This window comes from Phascolarctos cinereus, unplaced genomic scaffold (assembly GCF_003287225.1).
Source record: "Phascolarctos cinereus isolate Bilbo 61053 unplaced genomic scaffold, phaCin_HiC Scaffold_8;HRSCAF=390, whole genome shotgun sequence".
NCBI classification, from domain to species: Eukaryota; Metazoa; Chordata; class Mammalia; order Diprotodontia; family Phascolarctidae; genus Phascolarctos; species Phascolarctos cinereus.
In genome coordinates, this window is record NW_027556291.1 from 74574215 (window position 1) to 74595120 (window position 20906).

The window sequence follows — 20906 nt, forward strand, 5'->3', positions numbered from 1 at the left end:
TCCAAGGCAGAGACGATTTCTGAACTCCCACTGTCTGAAAGGGTCTTAGAGAGCCCTGAGTTTGAGGGAGGGCAAGTCTCTTGCTCAGACACACAATAAGCGAGCCAGGGTTTGAACCCATGTCTTCTACCACCCTGCCACCCCAATAATTCCTCTTTCTCTGAATCTAGTACCATTCTACTCAGGAACCATCTGACTGAATAGAGGATCCCTTCACTGTATATTCCTGATTTCTCCGCTAGGCTAGGGGGCATCCTGTAATGGGGCTTCATGCCATTTCTCTGGCCTCTTGCCCACACCCCAATTAGGGCAAATCTTCCCAAAGAAGGTGCCTTCTGACATACCCAAGGTGCCAACATCATCCCCAATGGCCTCGACCACGAAGTCAGCCGACTTGCCGACCACGCCACCCTCCAGACCAGGGCCCCAGGCTCGAACCTTCTGGTTGCCGCACTCTGTGCCCACCTTTACTTCAAAGGGGCTACCAAGAGGACACACATACACACAGCTGTGAGGAAAGCTGAACTCCTGCCCCACTCCATCCCCCTAGATGAGAAGGAAGACTATCCATTTTACATATGAGGCGTCTAAAGCTCAAGTTGGGGAATGGCCTTGCCATCAGGTGGCAAGCGTAGGAACCATGGCCGGATCTGACTGACACAGTAGGATGTAAGAGACAGTCTACTGCTCTCTGAGTTAGGAAACCCTGGGTTTGAATCCCACCTCTGACACTTGCTAGCTCTGTGACTTGGGCAAAGTCACTTTGTCATTCCAAACCTCAGCTTCCTTATATATCAAATGGGGAAATACAACTGCCAGGATTGTACTGAGGCTCAAAGGAGAGATATGTATGTATATAAATGTATATAAAATGTTATTGATACACAGCACTGTCACATGGGGATCATTTCTTGGGCTGTGGGGGTTCTACCATGTGACCTGATTTCCATTTTGTTCAAACAAGGAAGTCCAGAGGGGATAGACATCAGTGCCTGGTCATTGTCCCCAGCCTCCTCACCTCCGGGAGATGTTCTGACCGCCCCAGGTGATGGTGACTGTATAGTTGCCAGGGACGGGAGGATAATACTCAAAGCCATAGACGCCATCTCCGAGATCCTTCTGTTTCACCCGTTCTTCACCCTCTATTGGGGGGGGGGGAAGAAGAGTAGGTGAAACAGAGTCAATCCCAAAGTATTCCAAGAACCCCAATCCCCAGCATCCATCCACACTGGCCACTCTGAAGAGGCCCCAGTTGGCGCCTGGGAAAATTGCTGAGTGGCTTCTTACTAGCTGTCCAGAGGTTTCCATTTCTGATGCCTCCAGAAGATGTTTTTACAAAACTGTTTGTCATCAAAGACTCCCCAATCTGTCTCAGCCTTCTTTCCTACCACTGTTCTCCCTGCTTCCATTCTGGCCAAGCTAGACTGCACTTTGCCCTCCAGATCTGTACACACTGGGAAAGGCCTTTCCTTATATCGCCCTACTGCCACCAGCAATCTTTGTCTCATTCCTTTTATTCTTAAAACACCCCTAACTCAAATGCTACTTTCTCTGGAAAACGAAACCAATCGTTCTATAACCTTCCAGCCCAAAGCAGCCTCAGGCCTCACATGGCAAATGGTTTTGCATCTATCTCTCAGAGGTGGGCATCAGGCAATGTTGGACATCAGAATTATCTAGGCTGATGTCTTGACCTCTTCCCCCAGCCCCCTCCCCGCAACATGACTGTAAGCTCCCTATAGGGCTAAGGAGATGCCTTAATTTCCCCAGGACCTCCTATAACACTTAGTCCAGAGTCATCAACCAACACATAGAGGTCCAGGGGCACTCAGTGCCAGGCAGAGGGGACACAGATTCAAAAATCAGTCCTGGCTCTCAGAAGCATCCACTGGACAGGAGCTGCCCCAGCTCCCAGCAGGGGTGAGGAGAACAACAGGAGGGGCTGGAAGTAAACTTCAAATACAAAGCGACTGGGACCAGAAAACGCCTCTTGAACATGGTAGCATTTGCAGAAGATGGAGGGGAACAGGCAGGGAAAGAGAAGGGAGTTTTCCTAGTCTCAACTGCAGCAAATGTGCACCCCTGGGAGGGTGCCCCATCCAGGGGCAAGGAAGGGACTTCATAAATTCCGTATCCATCTGAACAGTGGCCTGAGGTCTTCCACTCTGGATGGGCCCACCCCTGCCCTGCAGTGACCCAGCCACCCAGTGACTGCAGCTTCTGTGAGGGGGAGCCCATTCTCTTTTGAAATGGCTCTGTGCAGCCACCATAGGCCCTGAGCTGGCCCTTACTGCAAAGGGGCCCTGCCCTTCAGGACCAAACAAAACTAGTCTGTCTTCCCCAGGACAGCCTTTCAAAAATACTGCAAGGCAGAGATTATGCCCTCACCTCACCTCAAGTCTTTTCTTCTCCAACCTAAACATCTCATGTTCCTTCAACCAATCCTCAATGACATCACCCCAAGGTTCTTCTTCATTATGTATGCCCTCCTCAGGACAGCTGGCACTTTCCCACTTTCCCAACACCTTCCTAACCCATGCAGTATTCCCAGTGCAGCTGACATCTCAGGAAGTAATCCCTGGACCTCCCTTAAAGCACATGGAGATGACACTCCCTTCCTCAGCTCTCATATCTTTGCTGATTCCACTCAGTACCCATGGAGCTTTTGTGGACAACCTGCTATCTCAATAAACCTCTCCCCATGGTATTTACATTCCAAACTTTGTATTTCTTAATTTCATCTCATCAGGTTGAGCACAAACGTTCCATGAATTCCTAGGCTGCTGCCCCCACCGCTTCACCTCCATCTCCCCTCCTCCTTTGGCCTACTCTGAGCCTCCAGAGGCCACATTCTGGGGTTAGACATATCTTCCTCTCTTTGTCTGTGGGGCCTCCCAGCTCTGTACCCCACATGTTCTCATGTCTGGCAGTTGACTTACTGGGACCCTTCACGACAACCTTGAGCTCGCCACTGCCTGCCCCCTTCGTGTAGACTTTGAAGTCAGCCGTCTCTTTCACTCGAACGCCTTTGGGCTGCAAACCTCGGCCCACAGCCCGGCAGGCACTGGGGTTACAGGCTGGGGAGAGAAGGGAGGTCTCATTATTTGGAGAAATGGAGGAACCCCAAGGATACTCTGGGTCTAAGTAGCCCAAGGCCAAGGGTGAGGCCTCTGTTCTGATGTTACATTCTTGCCTGCCAAAACCTGGACCCAGGATCATCTTTTCTCAAAGAATTGGGCAACAGAGGAGGCACTAATCATTATGCCAAAGCAGCCAATAATCACGTGCAATACCCTCATGGCACAGAGGGCCCCACTGAAGGGGAGTGACCAGGCCGAACTAGCCCAGTGACCAGGATCCAGGGCACTTGTGAGCTCCAGCTACTTATTGTGCTACCAGAGCTGGGAGGCTACAGGAACATGCTGGGACCTCCCTCCCTCCCTCCCTTCCCTCCCCTACTCCCTTCCAACATAACCCCCTCCCTCCAAAATAATTGGGCTCAAGTACCGTCCACCCTTTGGTGAGATCAGAGCTCAGCAGAGATTCCCAGGCAGCCGGAGCCAGGTCTTCAGAAAAGACGAAAGCATGAAGAAGAGACAGACAGAAGAAGGGAAACAAACCACGAAGGGAGAGCAAGTTTGCCAAGAACAGTGAAAAGAGAGGTGATGAAAAAAGGAGAGAGGGAAAGAGGGGGGACTCAAGGCGGCCGTGAATTAAGATGAGAAGAAAAGTGGTCTTGTGGTCCCCCCACCATGGGCTCAACTTCTCCAGGACAGGGCAGCCAGAGGATGAGGGATGGATGAGGGCAGCCAGAGCAGCAGTGGCTGAGACAGTAGTCAGCCCCAGGGGGTCCCTGGCACAGGATGGCTGGCCTCGTGGGGAGCATAACATGCATCAGAGGAGCTCACCTTGCCCAACAGCAACAGTGTAGGGGCTCCGGGGAATGGGTACCCCAGCAAAGGTGACATAGATGGTATAGATTCCCTCCAGGGTAGGCTTGTAGCTACATCGATATGTGCTGTTGCCCTTGTCCTCCAGCTGTTGCTCTACGGTACCCTTTTTCCCTGTGGGATCTTGGATCACCACCTCCACCTCTCCAACACCAGCACCTGATAGGAAAACAAAACTATAGGATCCCCAGTTGCCCCCAACCACTCTTCCACTGGTTACTCTGCCACCCCACCCCCATCCAAGATGGGAAACTGCTCTGGGTAGGGAGGGGCCGCATACACCATAGAATCATTGATTCAGAACAAATATCTGAAAGCAAACTGAAAAGCATGCTTTTCCTTCTCATTTTCTTGGGTCTCTTCTACCTCTGAAAAGATGAGAGTAGTGAATGCATATCGAAACAGGCATGCAATCTGTGGTCACATCTGCCAACTAACTAAGGAAAGCTCCTGGGAGCAGGTAAAGCTCCAGATATTAGGGCAAAAGGTCAAGAGTTTCATGCAGGGGTGGGAAACCCATGGCCCTCTAGGTCCTCAAGTGCGGCCCTCTGACTGAATCCAAACTTCTCAGAACACATCCCCTTAATAAAAGAATGTGTTCTGTAAAACTTCGACTCAGTCGAAAGCGCACCCAACGACCTGGAAGGCCACACGTGGCCTTCGAGGCCACAAGTTTCCCACCTCTGGTTAGTGCTTAACTAGTTCAAAGGGGCCTCTGCCACTTACAGGCTGCAAAGGGCCAAGGATGTGCCCCGAGGCCACAGCTGCCTTAGTTATTGGCTCTTTCTAAGCTCAGGCCTGAATCTCATACCCCACAGAGGGTTGTCAGTAGAGAGACAGAGTATGGCAGTGGAAGGAGCACTGACTTTGGGATCAAATACCTGTCCAACCATCTCTCCATAAAACAAGAGACGTGGCCTTGGTGACCTCTAAGGCCCCTTACAGGTCTGGCTCTAGGCCTCTTGGATTTTGTGAGGGGGAAGATTGGGGGGAAAAAGGATAGGAAGGAGGTCAGCCTCACCAGCAGTGAAGATCTCAAAGTAAGTGGTCTTGTTGGCAATGTTACCACTGGGTTCCAGGCCAGGGCCTTGGGCTGTAACCTTGCTGGAATCTCCCTGGGACTTGTCCACATACACCTCAAAGGGGCTCTTAGCAATGTGCTGTCCAGCAAAGAGGACTGTGACCTAGACAAGGTAGGATGCAGGGAGAGATGGAGTATAAAAAAGTGAGGCTGGCAGCATTCTACTCTCCCTCCCCTTCCTCTGGCCCAACCCTCAGTCTCACCTTATGCGTCCCTGTGACCTCAGGGATGTACCAGACAGAGAAGGTGTGATTCTTGTCATTATTGGCAATCACCTTGGCCTGTAATGTTGGACAGTGGGCCTTGGTTAGCTTGCTAGGCATAAGACAGGACACAGTTCACCTACTTCTCCTGGGCCAATCTTCTCTTTGGTAGCTAGTCCTAGATTCCTTCTATTCCCCATACAGGTCTCCAGTCTCATCCCTCCTGAGCCCACAGGTGAGCAGGGGAAGGGTTAGCACCTACCTCTTCCCGGTGCCCAGCGGGGTCCTCCACATACACCAGGACTTCCCCCTGGCCAGCGCTTATTGTCTCCACAGTAAACTCTGCCCGTTTCTTCACCATATTACCAGTGGGCTCTATTCCTATGAGGGAGATACCAAGGTGAAGTCAGGATGGCACAAGGCGAGCTCCCAACTCTCCCCTACATCATCGCCAAGCAAAAGGTCCCCACACAGATGCCTACCACTTGCCTGTGTGGGGCCCTTGCCCAATCCCCTACCGACTCCCGTTCTCTCCAATCCGGTGGCCTAACTGGTTTCCTTCAGGGTTCTGGGGAGGATATTTGCTGGCTGCCTCTAGCTTGGTCTCAGTGTTAAGCTTCACTGTGGCCAGTGCCCAGACCGCTTCAGTACAGAGGGGTTTGGCAGGAGCAGGCCAGCATCAAGACTCAAGTTCTCACCTGCCTGGACAGCTGGTACCCGCTCCTTCTTCTTGGACCTCAGAACATCTGCCCTCCTGCCTCCCACCAAAGTGCCAATCTCCCTAAGGTCCACTCTCCTGTCTCCAACTGGCCACTACATTAAGGCAAAAACTCCTCACCTGGCCCATAGGCTCTGGCTTTCTTTGGATTGAGCTTGGGACGCAGTGGGGCCCCAGGCTTCAGCTTGGCTTTAGGGAACTGGGACAGGTAGGTCATGACTGAGTGCTCATCAACGTTGGGGTCCACAATCTCCTCGGGAGTGATCACCTATAGAAGATTGGAGGTTGTTTTTAGGATGAGAGGAGGCCAAGCCAACTTGGCACCATGCTCCAGCTATCCCCACTTACAGTCAAAGAGCAAGGGAGAGCCCGGAGTTGGGGACTCATGAGGGGAAACTGGGACAAGGGACCAGAGGCCCAGCAGAAAGGGCACTTGACCTGGAGTCACAGGACCTATGGTTAGATCCCTCCAACTCTTACTTTCCTACTCTGTGCCTCAGTTTCCTCCTCTGTAAATTGAGGGGGTTAGATTAGATAGCCTCTGAGGTCCTTTCCAGCTCTAGGTCAATCACATAGCTCTTTTGGGACAGGGAAGAGACAGTAGGTTGAATCAGATACAAATATTGGCAAAGCTCGTACCTGAGGAATGCCCAGCCAGTCATCGGCCTGCTGCATGGCTTCTCTGGCATTGTTCACAGGTTTACTGGCATCCCAGGAATCCAAGTCAGGGCACAGGCCTGCAGCAGACAGAGAAGCCCCATGGCATGAACCAGTCCTCCCCCCCGACCCCTGGAAGTAGTTCATACCATAGTGGTCCAGTATCAAGGAGCCAATAGTGGACAGTGATAGGGACACAGTGAATATCAGTCCCTGCCTCAGAATACCTTCTATTCGGGTATGGGGATGTCAGCTAAAGCCTCCTCTGTAGAAGGTAGGGGTTGAATCAAGCCTTGAAGGGAGGTAGGGACTCCAAGAGGTGGAGATGAGGAAGAAGAGCGTTCAAGGCAAGGGGGTCAACCTGTGCCAATACACAATGGCAAGAGGTGGGGGGTGGCTCCTTGGTCCTTCTTCTGCACAGAGGATCTTGAAATCTGGCCCCTCCCAGCATTCTCCCTGCCCTGATCCTAATTGGGGAAGCTTGGGGGCAGAAGAGGCAGCAGGGCTCGGCTCTCACCTGGAGCACAGCTGTCCACTAGGGCCCCAAGGGCACGGCCACTCTGCCAGTCCCTACTGAAGTTGGTGATGGGCAGCTGAGGGAGTTTGTTCTGGATCCAACCCAGGAGCCGCTGCTTGGGCGTCTGCTTCTTGGCCTCTTCGTCCTCTTCCTCGTCCCACATTGGCATCGAGATGGAGTAGTGCAGAATCAGCGTCCAAATCAGACCCAAGATGAGCTTCAGGTTGCCATCAACAATGGCCTTGCTGTCTGCAGGGCATGGGGTAGGAAGAGAGGGATGTTTGCTCAGCCTCTTTCCAGAGCCTTGGGTGCACACAGGGCTATGGTAGCCTCTAGCTAAGGCTAGAACCCTCAAGGATCTGTCAACAAGCACCGATTAAGTACCTCCTGGGTGCCAGGCACCAGGCTAAGTGCTGGGGAGACACAAAATGATGGTCCCCAGAGGTCTTTGCCAAATGTAAGATCTATCCAGCCTAGAAGGAAGGAAGGAAACATCCAGGGCAGATGAGGGAAAGAACTTGGCAAAGGTCTCCCAGTAGGTGAGGAAGACACTCAGGATTAGACTATAAGTCTTGAAAATGTCCTCTAAGGTTCTAGCACTCACCAGTACCTCAGCCCCTCTCCAGGGGCTCCGTTAGCTCTGAATGCCAGTGACTCAGGGGAGAGGGTGCTTGAGCAGGGGGCAGTGGCTAGAACACTAGACCAGCAATTACAAAACACATGAGGTCAAATCCTCCTTGACTTTTATTAGCTAAATGACCCTGGGCAAGTCATTTAACCTCTGGGCCTCAGTTTCTTCATCTAAACAATTTACTTCACAAGGTTATAAGGATCAAATGAAAGAAAGGGGGGACAGAGGAGTAAAGAAAGAAAGAATATGTACATGTGAATATATATGTGTGCACATGTATATAAAAAAGAAACAGAATTCCTCTTCCCCAACTCTCTACCCCCAAAGTCCTCAGTGAGCTGGCTGTCAGCCAGGCAGATTTACGGCTCCATGGGGGAGGAACAGAGAGATAGAGAGCTTGCAAAAGTCAGCAGAAATTAATTGGGGGGGGGGAGGTTGAAAGACAAGGGAGCCAAGACTATGTGGGCATAACTAATAAGCCCTGAGTCACCTCAGCCTGGGGGTAGGACCACTGAGGAGATAGAGTTCTACATTCCTGAGGCCTAGACATAGGACCACAGAATATCTGAGTTGGAAGAAACCCCTCAGAGAAAGCACAAGCCCTTTATTTTACAGAAGGAGAAAAGGAGGCCCAGAGCAGGCAGCAGAACATGCCCCAGGCCACATTTAGGTCCTGGCAGAGCAAGGATTCAACTCAGGTCTGCTGACTCGAAATCTCTTAACTGTGGGGGTTTCATTCCCCCTTTCTCATACAGGCAATGCTGAGGGGAAAGAATGCCTATTCCCAAAGGCTAGAAAGCCTTTCTTGTTGCTAGTCTTCCCCTCCCCTCCACTTTTAGTGTAGTATAGGCTTATGTAGATCAGCAGGCTCTAGCTCTGCCTTTGAACCACAATATTAAGACATTCCACCAGAAAGGGGAAGGGGAAGCTTCCACAGGTAGGGGCTTAGTCAGGAAACAGGCCCTGTGTTTCCCTAGATAGCTCTACAGCCCCTAGAACAAGTCCCAGCTCGCCTTGGGAAGGGAGTAAGAAAAGGCTGAGGTTGCCAAGGGCTGCTTCCTCCCTGCTGCTGCTCTATTTTGGGCTCAGGAGGCCCAGGCCAGCCCTGAGGGCCAGGGAAAAAATGAAGGGAAGGGGGGCAGGGAATAAAAGGAATGGTCCTGATCAGAGTGCATCCTAAAGAGCTCAGGGAAGAACATGTCAAAAATCTCCTCTGATCTGGGGGACTGGAATAAAAAGACAGGCCCACCCCACCCCAAACCACAGAAAGCAAACTGAACAGCAGGCCGAAAGCCAGGAGAAGGAACAGGCCCAGGAAAACCTGGCTAGCCTGGCCTGGGGAAATGGTCCAGGATATTCTGAGACCCACCCGAAGGGTCTGGCTAGCAGCCACCCCAAATCACCACGGCAACCCCCTCAGCCCCAATCAGCAGAGTTCTCAGCTAGCCTCAGGAGACAACTAGCCCCGACACATACTCCGCCTTTCAGGGGGCCTTGCCCTGAATAGCTGACCCAAGCCTGCAACAGGGGGGTGAGGGTGGAAGTGGTAGAGAGGTCTAAGAAAGGAAACAGCAGGAAGGCTGAGAAGGAAAAGTTTGAGCCAGAAAGGCCATCTCACCAAGAAAAATCAGAAAAGAAATCCCATGTCCTGGCTTACACATGTTCTGCTAGGCCCCAGAAGGCAGAAACAGGAACAACAATGGGGGTGGGGGGTAGAAATGTCAAAAGGATTTCATTTTAGGCTTCATATGACAAAAAGTCTGGAGAATGGTCTCCAAGGGGAATGAATGGGTTCCTGCTCCAGCAGTTGGGGCAGCCATGTATCAGGCATGCAGAAGTAGTATGCCTCCCAGTTTCAGGAAGTTAGGGTTAAAGGATGAGGTGGCCCTAGAGGTTCCTGCCAACTCTGAGATCCTGTGATTTTTGTCCCAGCTCTGCCCCTGAAACCTCGGGTAAGTCCCTTCCTGTCTCTGGACCTCAATGTGCCCATCTATAAAGTAAAGATCAGATGAGATGAAACTCAAAGTCCCTGCCAACACATTCTTGTGTTTCCATGAGATAAGAAAGGGGCTTTGGGTGGGCGTGGGAGAATCAGACTCTGAGTTGGAAGGATTTCAGATCACCAATTTCACCGTACCTACCCAGGAAACCCTTCTACAACAGGTGTGAGAAGTGGTCAATCTGAAGACTACCAGGAATGACAAATTCATGACCTCCTAAGGTAGCCCTCTCCTCTTGTGAACAGCCCTAATTGTAGGAAGTTTCTCTTTACATGGAACTGAAATGTGATTCTCTGCTGCTTCTACCCTTGAGGGGAGTGCCTTGGTCTACCTACCAGGAGCCCCCAAATGACTTCCACAAAGGCAGGGATGATGCCAACTTTACCCAATGCAGAAACATTCTTTTCTACAGGGCTCAGCAAATGGGGTCACAGCAGACCTCCCCACGCCTATCTATGAAGAAGACAGATCCTCTTAGTCCTTATCTGTAAGATTCCTCTCCAAAGTTAAAAAAAAAATGCAGAAAAAAATGTTTGTCTTCTGAGTCAGCTGGAAAAGGGGTGGGGAGGGTACCAAAAAGGAGAGAAGAAAGTCTGGAATAAGACTTTTCCATATAAGGGGCTTACGAAATATCGAGGCTGGACAAGCCTTAGAGATCACTTCGGGCCCCCTTATTTTATAGATGCATTCAACTAGGCCCAGAAAGGAAGGTGCCAGCTCTGAGGCAAAGCTGGGACTAGAACTCAGGATTCTTTCCTTTCTATCCCAGGCCTTCAGTTTGTTCCCCAGGCCAGAAACACTCAATCTAGTCTTCTCCAGCCCCAGAGTTCTCTACCTCAGCCCTTGCTAAGCTGTTTTCCAGAAGCAAGAGAACCCTAACACACCCAAACATGACCAAGTGGAATAGCCCTACCCATCAATATCTGAGAGCTCTAGATAGCTTAGAAAGCTAGGAGATTCTTCCCGGGTAGAAGAAGCCTGCCCTGATGGGCCCACCTCAATTGGTCTCTCCACTTTTTTTTTTTTGTCTCTCCACTTTTCAAATTCAACCCTATTTCCCTGATTACATCTCATCTATTTCAAAGTAGTTGATAGGGACAGGAGAAGGTAGAAAAGACTATTCACTGACAGCTAGAATGCCAAATATAAACAAGATCTGCCAAGCCTCCAGCTGGCATTGGTAAGAGCTCAAGCTGGGTACCTCTTCTACCATACCCTTTGTTGGCCTTGTGGGCCTGGATGTGCCAAGAGTTAGGTAGGTAGATAAATAACACTGAGGAAGAGGGGCTGTGTAAGGCCAGGTTATGGGCCACCACCAGCCATTCCTCATACACAGGGAGGCCCACCCAGCTTCCAGGCCAGGCCCTATCTTAGGGAGTGCCTGAGACACACCCTCAGTTCCAGTCACAACAATGGTCATTCTCGCGCGCGCGCACGTGTGTGTGTGTGTGTGTGTGTGTGTGTGTGTGGTGTGTGTGTGTTGTGTAGTATTTTACAAAGTGCTTATCTCTTCATATCCACTGAAGAGATCCAAAAGAGGACTGAGGCCCCCAGAGAAAATATAAGATTTGCCCACAGTGAAGTCCAGAGCAAGGCTCTTTCCCATCTATTCTGTGCAGGCTGGCACAGACTCCCTTGGAATGCCTAAGGCAGTAAGTATTTAGGAATCTCTCTCACATACACACACACACAGAGCTTATCCCTGCCCCACCAAGCCCAAACCCCAGGGCCTTACCAAAGGGGCCTTTCCCACGGCCTAGCTACCAGCCCAGGCCCTGTCTGGGGCCCAGGCCCTCCCCTCTCCCCCCCATCTCCCAGCTGGGCCCCGCCCCCCTCTGCTGGGGTGACACACCCCTCCCCCTCAGCCGCTGGGCCCCAGCCTGCTAATCACACTGCTTTCCAACATTTTTTAGCCATATATGGGCAAAGCTCTAGGAATCAGGGGCGGGAGAAGGAAGAGCAAACCCCCCTGCTGGGGCAGGGCCCACACCCCCCCCCCATATCCTGCCTTCCTTCCTCCATCTACCCACTCTCTCCACCCACCCTCCTTTCTTCCCTAGCTTCAGGGCACAACTGCCCCACCCCACCCCCTTCAGGCCCAGATACAATGTGGGGTTGGGGGGGGAGGGAAGGGGAGTCAGTCCCTTCCTGCCCCAGAAATTCAGACTTCTTGGAGCACAGGGGAATGTCTGGGAAGGGACTGGGGGAAAGCCCCAGAGACCCCGAAGGTTGGCTGGCAGAAGGGGGTGTGGGCCTCCAAGGTCTGGGCCTGGTGACTAAGACATTCCTGTAACCAGAATGGAAGGCTTTCCAGGGAGGGAAGTAACCCCAAAGCAGCTCCTTTCTCAGCCCTCCAGAGCCCAAGACTGCAGAAAACCCTAGAGGCCTAAAAACCCTATGGAGGCCTAAAGCATGGGGGAGGGAAGGCCTGCCAGGCAGCCCTGGGGCCCAATCAAACTCCAGACACAGAGAGAAAATATAGAGGCTGGAAACATGAGGGGTCAAGAGCAAAAAAAAAAACCCAACAAAAAACAGGAGGTGGACGATTTGGGTGGGTGCCCAGGCCCAGTCTTTACCAATCTGTTTCTTTCCCCCTTCAACACAGGAAACAGGGTGGGGCCTGGTGCCCAACCCTGCTGGGCTCCCAGAACCACAATAGGCCCTAGTTGGGAGTTGGAAGGGGAGGAGGGGGCAGCACTTTCAGAAACAGCCTACTAGGTGAGTAATCAGCCCCCAGGCCCTAGAAGGAGAAATTCAGGGGAGGGAAACACCAGCTCAGAGATGTTCTAATCATTAGGAAGGGTGGGGAACTAAATCCAGCCCCAATCTGTGCAACAGCTTAATCTCCAGCAGGTCCCATCCCTTCTTTGAGGCCTCAGTTTCCCTATCTGCAAAATGATGAGGTTGGACTAGATGGTCACTGAATCAGAATCTGCCTCTACCCAGAGCATCAAATGGTGCTCAGCAACTGGCACTCTCCCTCAAACATTTTCTGGGTGCCTCCCCTTATACAGGCACCAAGCCTATCTGTCCGCACTCTCAGCCCAGCCACAGGTACTCCTCCCCTGCACTCTTCAGCCAGATTACTTGTGCCTTCTCAGAGTCAGGAGCTGGGAACAGTGGGAAGAGAGAGACTGAGTAGGAGGAGACAGACCCACACAGCTAGGCTGCTACCCCTGGCCACACAAACTGGGGTGGGGGTGGGGTCTCTTCCCAGCTGTGAAGTTCTCTACTGCAGGGCTTCTTAAACTTTTTCCACTGGAAACCCCTTCAACACTTCTTAAACTGTGGGTTGAGACCCCATATCTTGACCCACAGTTTAAGAAGTGCTGCCAGTCTACTACAGCCCACAGGCACGTTTACTCCTGTTTCTCCATTATTCGGATCCAGTCCCATCTTCTCCTGCTATGGCACAGGCCTTACTTCCACCCCTCTGCCCCAGCCTTCCACATCCTGGTTGTTTGAAATACTTCCCCATCCTGGCTCAGCTCACCTATACCAGGACATCTTCCAAGATTACTCACTCCACTCTCACCCCCTCCTTCCAAGGCTGCATGTGAGTTCCCTCTGCTGAGATGTCTCACATGCCTTTCACCTGGACCTCTCCTTCCATCTAAACCTATACAAGTCAACTTTAATCAAGGCCCTGCTAGGTAAAGTAGATGTCAGGGCTTGCCCTCGGATAAGCATAATAAGCAATAATACAAGGCAAGTATGATGGGCAAAAGGTGGCCCGAGGGCTCTCTGGAAATCTAGGGCTGGAGGAAATCAGGGAGGGTTTCTTGGAGGTGGCCCCTGAATTGCTCCCTGAAAAAACCAAAGGATTCAAAGAGTCAGAGCTGAGGAGGGTGGGTGTTCCAGGTCTACAAGGGCAGGAGATGGAAAGCAGAGGCAAGTTTGTCTGCAGTGGTACAGGGTACATGTCCATGTACCCTGTCAGGATCATTGTTGGGCAGAGAGGTCAGCATCATTTTCTCTCTAGCCCCAGTACAAGCCACTATTGCCCAGCAGCCCACTAAAGGACGGGAAGAAAAAGTTTGGTTCAACGGCTTGGGGAAGTCCCTCCCTGGGCTGGCAGCGGCAGCTCTACCCTGCCACACCCACCCCTACCCACGGAAGCACCCAGCCCTTCACCATCAAGAAGGTGCTAGAGGACGGGGCGGCGGCTGAGCACAGGGGTCCAGCCCCAGGCAATGCCCGGAAGAGGCCCTCCTCCCCTCAATCACACACACAGTCATACACACTCCCTGACCCCACCAGATGCCCCTGATCCACAAACAGTTAACAGCTCCAGCAACATTCCTTCAGCTCTAGAAAAGCGGCAGGCTCAGGCAGGACTCCTCCTTTGTTTCGGGAGCTCCGCAGCCCCAAGGCTGCCTCCTCCGACACAAATGTCGAAACAGCACCCCTCCTCCAGCAGGCTCTGCCCTTTAATGTGCCACCCCTCCCCAACGTGGGTCCAAAGGGAAGGGAACTAGCTGGGTGATATCCTGGGCCCGTACTCCAACAGGTTAGACCAGCTGTGGGCCTTGGCACCGCTATTTTGGCCCATGCCAGGCCTGGGGAACATGTGTGGGCAAAGAGGTCTGAGACTGATTGAGTCACGGCTCCGAGGGCGCCCCTACGGAGGGCTGGCGACATGGCCCGCGCCTCGGATGCCCAGCCCTGCCCTGCTCCGCACTTGCGGTGCCCAGCCCGTGGTGCCCCTGCCACTCACCGATGGACACGAGCTTGATGCTCTCCCGGTCGAGGAACTCGAGCGCCACGGACACGTTCTCAAGCTGCATCTGGCGGAAGGTGGGCCGCTGGTTGTGCTTGCGGTGCATCTTCTTCTGGCTGAGCACCTCGAGCAGCGCGATGAGACGCAGCCCGTCGCTCAGATCCGTCTGCAGGTTGCCGATGCGCTTGCTCACGCACTTGAGGTGCTCGTTGCACCAGCGCGTGAACGTGTTCTGCTGGATCTTCTTCCACGGCGCATCCTCCGCCAGGTCCTTCTCGGTGGCCGGCATCTCGGCGTCCTTGTCCTTCTCGCCGCCGCCCGCTGCTGCTGCCGAAGCTGAAGCCGCGCTGCTAGGGCTGTGGCTGTGGCCGGGCCGCGGGTGGGAGCTACTCATTTTGAGAGCCTGTAGAGGCTGGGGGCGGTGCTGGAGCCCGGCTAGGGGGCGGCCCTCCTTAATTAAAGACGCAGGCACCTAGAGCCAGACGAGCTGGGGGAAGAGACACAGCCTTGGGGCGGCTGTGCAATCAGTCCCTTTAAATGGGAAGGGCCGGGGGCGGGCCGGAGAGGGAGAAAGGGGGGTGGGGGGTGAGGCTGGGTCCCCTCCCCTCCACCCTTTTCCCCTTCTCTTCCCCAACCCCCCTTCCTCTAACCCCCCCTTCCCTCCAGGCCCCCATTCCCTACTCCATCCAGCACAGAACCACTGAAAAGCTTTCATTCGGCCTCTACCCCCACCCCAGCCGCCCCAATTCCAACTCATTCCCAAGCTTAGCCTTACCCTGATGACTCTTTAAACGTATCCCCTTTCCCTGTCCCTGGGGTTTGATGAAGCAGGAGAAGTCACCTCCAGCCGGGTGAAGGGAAGCAGAGAAGAGAGAACCTTCCTTCTCCGATCCCACTCCCCACTTCTGTGGGCTTCCTCCGTCCAAACCCCACCCCTCCAATGACCCAGCAGTTTTACTGGTGGAATGAGCCTGAGGAACCTAGTTCATCTCTCCCTGCCTCCTTGTTGGAGGAAACTCAAGGCCAGGGAAGAGAAAGAACTGGATCAAGGTCACCCCTGCCGTTACATTGTAGCTGGGCTCTCAGGGCTAGCAGTCGTCCCACGCAGCGCCTCCCAAGAGCCAAATCTTTGTTTCCCCTTCCTCTTCTCTCCCCCACATGTTCATGGTTTCTATGTACACCAGTGCCGGCCCAGTCATCCAATAGCCTGGGCAGTAAAAGCTTTCCTTCTTCTGCTTTGAGATGGAGAGGCTCAGTTTCTCCATTTGTTAAAGGGAGGAAGGCTTTCCCAGGACACTAGGGCTCTTCTCTGGGAAAATCCTGGGTCCCTGTTCCTCCCTCCCCCTATAACTGCAGCTGCCCGCTGGGCCCAGGCATGTTACCCATGTTACTGAATCCGTTCATTATCTGCCTAGAATGATACTAGACTTTATCCTCCCTGCAAACCTGGGGCGAGCCCTTGTATTTTCAGCTACCCGTTCGATGCTCGGGCCTGCCCCCCAACCCAACCCTAGCACTCCCTATTTGGCCAAGGAATGAAGAGGGAGGAGATTAATTGACCTCTCCCTTCTCCCCTGACCCCCTAAAGAGGGAACGGGTGCTGAAGGAGAAAAGGACACCCTCCATTCTATTCTACCTAGGAAAATACTGCTCCCCACTTCCAGATCAGGAAAGATCAAGACATCCCCCCACCACCAGAAGCTTGTCTAGAAAGAGGGCTACTCAGGCTTCTGGAGAAGGGACCTGAGGGTCTCTTCCCTTCCATATTTGGTTCAATTCTGAGCTCTCAGCCCCTACCCAAGGCCTCTGCCACACCCTGCAGTTCCCAGCCAGCCTTGCACCCCCAAGGGGCACTCCCAGATTTTAGAAACCTGCCCCTCCTCCACTTTTCAGCATCCTCTCAGAAGGCAGTTAAATCGAAGTCTCGGGGTGGCGTGAGGAGGAGGGAGTAAAAGGGGGTGGGGTCTGCAAAGCCCTTCACAATCACCTGGGGAGATAGGCAGGGCTGGTGTTTTTAGCCCCATTTTACTGGGGAGGCAATTGAAACTCCCAGACTTCAGTGGCAGAGCCCCCAGAGCACCCCCAGAGAACTGGATGCACGGTGTCACCACTGCCTGAAGACTGGAGCATTCACGTAGGGGCAGTGAGGTGGGGCAGACAGTACCCTGGAGCACAAGACCAGGAGTACCAGGGCCCAGATTCCAGGGTCTCCTCCCTCCCAGCCTCAGTGGGCCCAATCTGGCCCAGCCTTTGTGGTAGTGACTGATTGCCCTGCCCCACCCCTAAGGGTAGCCATCAGCCAGACAAATCCAAACCCCAAGGCAGAAATCTGGGGGGTGGGGGAAGGAGAGAACCACACCCAACTCTTGGGGAACTGAGTCACACCACCAGAGGCCGGGGCCCTGCTGACCTCTATTGGCCAAACCAGGGGAAAAAAGCCCTTACTTTGTCCCAGTTAGTTGGCCACAACTTTTTTAGGTAAAGAAGAACCAAAGGAAGTCAGCAGAGGGCAGAACCTGTAGTAGGGGAGCTAGGGAAAGTACTGAGAGGGGAAGAAAAGGGAGCGTGTCATAGGTGGTCAGGGAAGGGAGGGGAGGGGAAGAAAGGGAGGAGAAAAGAGTGGACAGAAAATAGACCAGGGTTAGAACGGGAGAAAAGAGGAAGGGGTGTGGGGGACAGGGAAGGGAGGTCAGGATTAGAAAGGGTGGGGGGGGCAGGGAAGGGAGGTCAGGATTAGAAAGGTTGGGGGGGCAGGGAAGGGACAAGGAAGGTTCAAGGGGACAGAGAAGAGAGGTCAGGGTTAGAAGGGGTCAGGGAAAGGAGGTCAAGGTTAGGAAAGGGAAGAGGAAGGGACAGAGAAGTAAGGGGATAGGGAAGAGAGGAGGAAGGGGTCAGGGGGCAGAGAAGAGAGGCCAGGGTTAGAAAGGGAGAAAGGAAGAGGTCAGTAGACAGAGAAGGGTAATAAAGAAGTTAGAGAGGATAGGAGGAGGAACAGGCAGAGTGAAGGGAAGATGGGAGCAGGAAGAGCCAATGTGTTTATTGTTCTGGGATTTGGGGGGAGGGGTTTCTCCATGTAAGGAGCAAGGAGCTGAGAAAGACAAGTGTCACTTCCAATTTACTCCGGTTTCTGTCCCCCAAATGGGCCTGGCTTTTCTCATTTCAGCCCTAATGTTCCTATCTCCAGCTCTGGGCCCCGGGAACAGTGCCTGGCTCACTTCATTGAATGAACCTTAAGACCTAAGTCATTGATCCATCTGCCAGGAAATCCTGCGTCAGTACTGGGCCTCTTCCCAACTCATCTCCCCTCCCTTTCCTCACCACTCTCTGCTTTCCTGCTGAGAGGGGGAGGGGAGAGTAGAAAGGAGGAGGCCATGGTCTTTGCAGCATGACCCATCCAAATACGGTCAACTCTCACTTAGATCACTTTATGAATTACCTGAGGCCTATTTTTAATTCCAGACTGGCCTCATTCCCATGCCAATGCATTTCTGGGTTTATTTCAGTCTCCCTGATCTTTTTAATGTCCATCTATGGGGGGGGGAGGCGGGGAGGGTTGGATTTCCAGCTCTGATACAACCTTTTTCTTACATTCAGTAGTGCTCCCCTCCCTGCCACTTCAATGAGCTCGGGGTCCAATGGAAAAGAACCCAGAATGCAGTGAACACAAATGCCTGAAAATCTGAGTTTGGCATTTGAGCTGCTATTTATGCAGGTGCCCGTGGAAGAAGCCCTGTTGCTTTCCAGGAAGGGAGAACTGAGGTAGGGGATTTTCTATCAATCAACTCCTGTTTGGGGCAGCTAACCTCGGGCATTTTTATTTCCAGCCCCAGGCCCCCAATTCCCAGAGAAATCCACCCAAACCCACTAGATTTTGCTCCCTGAGCTGGACTTGGATTTGCACCTTTGGGTCCTGAGGACAGTGAGCAGTGAGTACACTGAGCACTAGGTTTAGAATCTGAGGATCTGGTTCAAACCCTGCTCTGTCCCTTGCTAATGAGTCACTTTGCTTTCAAGGCCTCAGGCTCCCAAGACTTCTGTAAAAAGAAGGGGTCGGGTTGAACAGCCTCTGATGTCTCTTCAGTTTTGATGAATCCTAGGTAGGATTCTTCTGCAGACCCCAGCTCCACCTGGGATTGCAATGTGGATATCTGGACACTAGGGGACGCCCCATCCCACACCCCAGTAGCTCCCCTGTCCGAGGAAGCTGAAATTCCTCCCGTTCATATTTTCCCTTATTTGGAATGAGACTGAGGAGTCAGACATAGCCTCAGAGCCACGCCCCTCTCCTGGCGTGCTGCCTTCCTGATTGCCCTGCCCAGGACACTCAGTATTGCCTGCTGCCCAGACTTGAAGGCTGTCTCCTTTTGGATGGGCTAGCTAAGGCAATGGGTCACTCCTTCCTCTCACTTTCCTTTCCTGGGTTCTCAGTTTCCCCAGAGCCTCATGGTCCCTAAGGGCCTTGCTGACAGTCTCAGACTGTGACTTGAAGCCCACGGCAGAGCTAGAGCAAGGCCCCAGGATGCTTCTTCCAGAGCTCAAAGTGGGGCAGAGCAAGAAGTCCTACACCTCACCTAACCCTAACTCCAAATTCATGCTGGCCTGACAGCCTGGGGCTCTGGTGGAGCACCCCCTCCCCAAAGAAAGGAAGACTGAAAGGCTGAGGGCATGGGAGGAACGACAATCAGAGGGCATACCAGCTGTGTCAGGTGTGGGGCCTCACCCATCCACCACCCAGGGCCACACATACCTAGTCTCCAAGCATCCTCCTGTTTGGAGGTTCAGTCTGCCCCACGGAGGAAGCTAAGGACTTAGCATTGTTTAACTGAATTGAAGACAAATCCAATCCAGACTTCGCCAGGAGGCTCCCTGCCCATGCCACCCTAACACACCCCATCCAGACACCCTGATGGCACTGTCCACAGAGCAGCTGAAGTGGAGCTGTGTACCAAGGAGCACAGGACCAGGGCCTGGCAAGGGATGCCACATGCTCCCACAGGTGCCTGGTGGGAGGCTACTGGGCTCTTTGGTTTTCCCAACACATGGCTATGAAGTGGCTGAAAGCATAGCCACTCGTGCACACACACACACACCACACACACACACACACACACACACAAGTAACCCGGAATCTTACATATATATCTATATCTATATACACACAGAGTAATCTGGAATCTTATACACACACACATACACACACACACACACACAAACACACACACTGACTTGGAATCTTACACACCTACCCACAGAGTGACCTGGAATCAACACATACAACACACACACACACACACACACACACACCCCACACTGACTTGGAATCCTACACACCCACCCATCAGTGACCTGGAATCACACACACACACACACACACACACACACACACACACACACAGAGCAACCCGGAATCTTACATATCTATCTATATCTATATATACACAGAGTAATCTGGAATCTTATACACACACACACACACACACATACACACCCACCACACACCCTCATAAACTCCCACATACCCCTACAGAGTGACCTGGAATCTTACACACACACACACACACACACACACACATTGACTTGGAATCTTACATACCTACCCACAGAATGACCTGGAATCTTATACACATACACTCACACAGAATGATCTAAAATCTTATACACCCACAGACTTGCAATCTTACACACCCACCCATCAAGTGACCTGGAACCACACACACACACACACACACACACACACACACACACACACACACAGTGACTTGGAATCCTACACACCCATCCACAGAGTGACCTGGAGTCATGTCCATCTCTCTGTCCTGTCCCGCCCCACCCCATCCCTCAGCCTTGCCTGCCTGCCTGCCTGCACACATCCACAGCAGTTCTCCACAATGGAAGGGCAGGCATCCACTGGCTCTGAGCACATCGATCTCCTGAATAGGTTTCCTTTTTCTTCCCTTTGCCCACTCAGCAGGTCCTGCCCTTTCCTACCCACTTGGCTCTGCCCCCTGCCTCCTCTCCCTGCCCAAGATAGAGGATGTCCGGGCCAAGAGAATCTGTGGTGACTAGGAAGGGGGGTATAGTGGGGAGTGGGGCGCGCCTTAGATACGACTGGGCAGGCCCAGGGTAGAGAAGCCCGTCTGCCTCTACGCCTCCCGGGTCCCAGCTGTCAGCAGCACGGGGGTGGGGTGGGGTGAGAGGGTGCTGCAGGGAGCAGCTGTCTTACCTGGAGCCCTGAGCCAGAGCTGGGAGCCGGGAGCCTGGAACCGGGAGTCGGTAGCCGGGACTGCAGCCGAGGGCACCTCGACCTGCCGGCGAGGAGGCTGTGCTGGCTTCCCGGCTCAGGTCTGGCCCGAGACGGGACTGACAGAATTGGGAGCCCGGTCCCAAGAGCGTGCACTTCAACCCCCGGGGCGCCGAGGACCAGAAGGG

At 53.0% G+C, this 20906-nt stretch overlaps 1 protein-coding gene across 5 annotated transcripts in view; it reads right to left on the reverse strand.

Annotated features, from left to right (window-relative positions):
- The window catches only part of FLNA (filamin A), a 56296-nt gene extending 35504 nt beyond the window's left edge, over positions 1–20792 (reverse strand). For 3 of the 5 annotated variants that reach the window (XM_020975622.2, XM_020975623.2, XM_020975619.2), the window contains exons 1-12: positions 20701–20792; positions 14475–14964; positions 7127–7375; positions 6592–6689; positions 6073–6220; positions 5497–5615; positions 5235–5312; positions 4972–5134; positions 3909–4109; positions 2940–3077; positions 1019–1142; positions 345–481 (exon numbers count right to left, since the gene is read on the reverse strand). In XM_020975622.2, the coding sequence (XP_020831281.1) occupies positions 345–481; positions 1019–1142; positions 2940–3077; positions 3909–4109; positions 4972–5134; positions 5235–5312; positions 5497–5615; positions 6073–6220; positions 6592–6689; positions 7127–7375; positions 14475–14871 (1852 nt within the window). In that variant the 5' untranslated portion in view covers positions 14872–14964; positions 20701–20792. Of the gene's footprint in view, positions 1–344; positions 482–1018; positions 1143–2939; positions 3078–3908; positions 4110–4971; positions 5135–5234; positions 5313–5496; positions 5616–6072; positions 6221–6591; positions 6690–7126; positions 7376–14474; positions 14973–15252; positions 15375–20700 lie in introns of those variants that run through there. The other 2 variants (XM_020975620.2, XM_020975621.1) reach the window with 2 other exon arrangements.
- Between the last annotated feature and the right edge of the window lie 114 nt (positions 20793–20906).